We start from the raw sequence: 5,090 nt of genomic DNA, 5'->3' as shown, positions 1-5,090 counted from the left end.
TGTAAATTTGATATTGTTCAAATAATACTCTCAAGGGTTGGGTTGGAGACACAAAAGGAAATCATGTTTACCTGACAATATATGAAGAAAATTTTGAAAATCTTCTCATGACAAGCGGCTTCATGATTATTCATATCAATATGCAAGCATCCTTTTATCAAATCATGAGGCGGGATGTTCTGATGGGCCCCATTAAAGGATCAAAAGTTGAAATTTTAATAAATATATTAGTAAATAATTTAAAAAAAATTATATCAAAAACACTGGCTACGACTAGTCTTAAAATGCAAGCATCATGATATAGTACAGATTCATATTTGACTAGGGTTGGATTTCAAATAGGGATTCAATGTTTTATATATATTATAGTAATAGGAAATTTGTGGATGAATATATCCAAAAGTAACAAGAACACACTAAATCATGTCAATATGGAAACGTTTTAAAGTTGTTTAGCTTTAATTTTCCCCATGGACTCTAGGGTGAAATCGGGGATCTTTACATGATACATGAATGGAAAAGAAGATCCTGAAGCCAAGCCATGTTAGTCATTTTGGTATTGAAACATCTCTAGCTTTTGGTGAAATATAATCCCATGGGGCTAGGTTGTCTTAATATGGGCTGAACATTCGCCATGGGATTGAAGGGGGTAAAACTCTTCTGAAGAACAACAGATCCAAGGTGATTGAGGTGAGCGTTGTAGCGCACGGGTCTCTTGTTGAATTTAATGGGTAGGTATAAATACAGAAATTACAGTATGACAAATTGCAAGGTTTTGTAATTACATCCATCGAGTAAATTTGACAACTCAGTCATATGACAGAACGCTAACGTGCCCCATTCAATGTCCCAATGTGAAGAAGCTTACCTATCTATCGAATCAAATTCTATTGACAGTCGTCTTTTTCAAGTACCATTGTATGTACACGTAACTCAAGTAACAAGATACGTTTGTGAAACATCGATTGATTCCCCATAAGACACCAAAGTTGATTTTTCAAATACATGTATAGGTCAAACCCCAAGGCCAAGGTAAAATAAAACTGGTACCAAAATATAGGTCTTATCACAGTGAATAGACATGTAAATCACCATCTATTTAAGTTGTATTTTTTTTTTACAGACAGACATCCAGACAGATGGACTGACCGAAACCTATATGCCCCCGAATTCCTGATTACGGGGGAATAAAAATTAGGACTTGTATGATTGCATGTCATTAAAAATTACTAAACGTATAAAAAAAGATGACAATTTTTTTTAAATCATTGGCGAAAATTCAGTTTGAGAAAATGAAGATTTAGCATTATATCTTTCAATTAGGGCTGCATTGCAAAGCGAATCTAGAGTAAATTTTTCACATGTCATTGGTAATTTAATGCTGTGCTAAAATTTTTAATTCATGTTAATAAAATTCAGTTATATACATTAGAAGTAAATGAAAATTAGCTTTATTATTTAAATGCACTTTATGAAAGCTATAAATTCTGCATAGATTAAAAAACACAGTGAATTTACTTAACCTTTAAACAATATGCCTTTGTTCTTGCATTTCCTGTAAATAAAACGACATGATAAAAACAAAAGATACAACGTAAAGTGGTCAGCATGTATGGAACTGGTAATTTCACATCACCGAAATATGTGAATGTTGCGGTGGTTCTGTTGACCTTGGCATTCCTTAATTGAAAAGACGCTTTGCTTTTTAATGCCCTGTGTGTGAGAAGACAAAATGCTTAATATGCTGACCTCATCGTTTTGTGACGTTAGTGTAATGTCTCTAATTATTCAGACCGACTCTAAACTGACATTCTTCAGCTAACGTAAATCTGCTGACTATGAATGGACTTCTTTCTGAATTTTTTATTGGACGGCCTAGCTCTGAATTTTGCTATGCCCTGACACGTCAACTTATCATCTTGTATTCAATATTATCAATATCGTACATTACTTCTTAAATTGTTATTTTGTCCGTTAGCACTTTGGTATTGTACCATAAACCGCAAACATGCATTTGTTCAAATAAATATACATATTTTCACAGAGACAGAATTTACTCAATGTTTAATAGTCGGCTGCTGAGACCGGTAATTTCGAAGCTGGAATCTGATTTATTGTTGGTGATCCATACTGTCAAGTGTGCAAAGCAAACCGCCAGATCTCTGGACAAAAAAGGAAAAATTTAAGAACGTTGTGCATAAAACATGACGTGTTTTAAGTAACTGTCAAAATACAAATCATGCAGAGGTTGGCGGAAGGTCGACATTTGATAAAATTACTATTTAAAATAAGTGCAGATAACTATTTTAATTTGTAGAGAAAAAGCATAGAAAGCGCCAGAAAAAGCGCGATATGTGTATGTAAAACTTATACGGTACCAATTTTGATGCACCAGATGCGCATTTCGACAAATAATGTTTCTTCAGTGATGCTCAACCGAAATGTTTGAAATCCGAAATAACTATGAAGTTTTAGATCTAAATATAACCAAAAACAGCGTGCCAAACAAGTGGAGCCAAATTCGTCCAAGGATAAGAGCTATGCATGAGGGAGATAATCCTTAATTTTGAAATGAATTTCTAAATTTTATAACAGCAATTAAATATACATCCGTATTTTCAAGCTAGTAACGAAGTACTATATAAAAATAATTTTAATGATAAATAACTATTAATGTCCTATGAAATATAAAAAAATAATCATTTGTAGGCTAATTTAGGATTCTTTTAGTTCTAAGCTGGATGGTTACCTAAAAGCTTAAGATTGCGTATATGTAGTACACTTTATCATGTGAAACAAATCCATATTGCGTACAATTACTTACATCTTCAAGTACATGGCTTCGTAAATATGAGATTTGGAATTTTGTTTTGAAAAATTGTCGTATTAGGGTAAAAATATCAAGAAATGTTTTTTTAAATCTTCGATTTCAAAACAGCGTTTAAAAGTAACTCAAGACAACTGAAAGCCACGACAGTAGTTCCTGTTCCTTCACCGGCATGTTACTCTTTAGACCAAATGAGATTTATCAGCACATGTACACGTACTTAGATATACCGGAGGTCTTTCAGGGAATCTTATGTACCAGTTGACAATATACCAACTGGAAAAAGTTGATTTATAAATGTAATATTATGTACAAGTAGTATGTAACGAATAAATCAACCAATGAGTAAGTTTGAGGGCACTACACCTATATAAATCTCTCTCTCTCTCTCTCTCTCGCTCTCTCTCTGTTGTATACACTGCCCTCTCCAAAAACACTTAGCTCCGGTAATTTAAGGAAACTATTGTGATACGTGCAATAGACCTCTGACTGCTTGATTTAAATTAACAAATTACATAATCAGTACAATAAAATATTCTAGATATCACGTTCATAAGGACTTAAATCACGTTCGCAAGAAAGACCGATGTCCGAAGCATTTTAAATCAATATACACAGTATATAAAAGGAACTCTGAAGACTTTATATAAAGACAGAGAGAAAATGTCACCCTTTCTGTGCATCCTTCTCATTGCATTACTGAGGGACAATGTTGTCGGTGAACCCGCGTCTTTTCCCCAAGGTAGGATGTCAATTGTGCTTTGCTTTTTATAAAGACATGTATCGTATCGTTCAGTTGAAGTATAACTTGTTAGATTATAAACATACAATTATAAAATTGTGAATATATTTCAATATTATGCCAACACGTACCAGGATGATTATAAACACTACGCCAGCACATGAATGTATATGGAGCTATTTTTGAAATTCACTTGATCAGTTAGTACATTAAGGCGAATCTTTAGCGAACTAAGGTGAATGTATTTCTATTTGATTATAGGTGTCAACGTAACAGCGTTTGAGGTTTATATCCCTGGTCTTCAAAAACCAGTCTGCTTTGATTTGCCGTTAATACCCTCGAAAAGATATGTACTTATAGATATAAAAACGAATAATTTTGGTAAGTTAAAAAAGAAACATATACAAAACTGTTTAGCCAGAATTTATTTTTGAAATTCTTTTAAAATGAAATGAAATCGAATGTGCTCATAACAATTCATATGTATTGACTATGCATGCAGAGTACCGACTTGTGGGAAAAGTGGGAAACCAGTTGATCAGCAACTTTACTGTTTACAATAATGGGTCGGAGAGTACGTATGTAAATGGGGATGTACCATATGGACAAATCTACCAAAGCTCCATGGGCGACCGTCTGACGGTAAAGGCTTTTACATCACCTTCAGGAATACGAATAGTCGTGGCTGCTGGTTCAGGTGTCAGTGCTTTGGGAAGAGTCGGTGGCCTTTTAGGTATTGTATTCAAGACCAGCATCACGTGATGTAGAATAAGTTTTATCCAGCTTGAATGGCAGAGTTTTTAAAATTCATTTTAACTTTGTTACAGACATCTTGAAAATAGAATTGATGTAATCTATTTTTCATCTGTCAAAAGAAAGTAAAGTCATAAAATGTTATGATACATACCTTTAAAGTTTCTAACATTTCTAATTGATTCTGTAGCTCTGTCAACACAGGTTCGGGGGAAGGTGATACAGAAGTTAACTGCAGGTGATGGAGTGATGACGAGCACTATTGAAATGTCTGCAGGACCGAAGCTCACAACCATCCAATCCGTTCTTGTGAAATCTTTATACGAGCAGTCCTGCTGGTACCTTAGCAAAAAGGATGTTCTCTTATTTGGTCTTAACGTCAATGATTTTGAGGTTGCATAGATTACGTTCACATGAACAAAAAAATGAAAAATATTAAATTATATATGTAAGTTTAATAAAAGCAAAAATTCAATTTCGTGGGTTTTTTTTTCAATATGGCATTATCTTTAGTTGGTTATCTCCGTATTGTTTTTAAATATTGTGTTTATTCAAGGTATACAAGTTGTATTTCGCATCCTAGAACAAACAAATATGATTTTATATGCGTCAGAAACTATTTATAATCACAATTATCCTGGGTCATTGAAGAAACAACCACTTAGGTATTAACGCCATCAGCTCATGCTTGTATAAATTTTGAAAGATACATAACATTGTAAATGAGATTACGTCATTTATTCATTGACAATAAATGACGACGTAAAT

General features: G+C 33.5%; 1 protein-coding gene across 1 annotated transcript; it reads left to right on the top strand.

The window, feature by feature from the left end:
* Positions 1-3,351: 3,351 nt before the first annotated feature.
* Positions 3,352-4,797, top strand: LOC125655984 (uncharacterized). Its single transcript, XM_048886536.2, has 4 exons — positions 3,352-3,569; positions 3,831-3,950; positions 4,072-4,302; positions 4,513-4,797. Exons 1-4 carry the CDS (start codon positions 3,491-3,493, stop codon positions 4,722-4,724), a joined length of 642 nt encoding a protein of 213 aa, XP_048742493.2. The 5' UTR covers positions 3,352-3,490; the 3' UTR covers positions 4,725-4,797.
* Positions 4,798-5,090: the final 293 nt, after the last annotated feature.

Source organism: Ostrea edulis, chromosome 7 (assembly GCF_947568905.1).
Source record: "Ostrea edulis chromosome 7, xbOstEdul1.1, whole genome shotgun sequence".
Lineage (NCBI taxonomy): Eukaryota > Metazoa > Mollusca > Bivalvia > Ostreida > Ostreidae > Ostrea > Ostrea edulis.
The sequence above is the reverse complement of the archived record's forward strand: the minus strand, read 5'-3'. Positions and strand labels throughout refer to the sequence as shown.

What these genes read in the sequence shown, in the direction of transcription:
- LOC125655984 (XM_048886536.2), top strand. Translation starts at nt 3,491, where the DNA reads ATGTCACCCTTTCTGTGCATCCTTCTCATTGCATTACTGAGGGACAAT. An exon ending in ACCCGCGTCTTTTCCCCAAG is followed by an intron (nt 3,570 to 3,830) that starts GTAGGATGTCAA and finishes ATTTGATTATAG; the next exon opens with GTGTCAACGTAACAGCGTTT. An exon ending in AAGAGTCGGTGGCCTTTTAG is followed by an intron (nt 4,303 to 4,512) that starts GTATTGTATTCA and finishes TTGATTCTGTAG; the next exon opens with CTCTGTCAACACAGGTTCGG.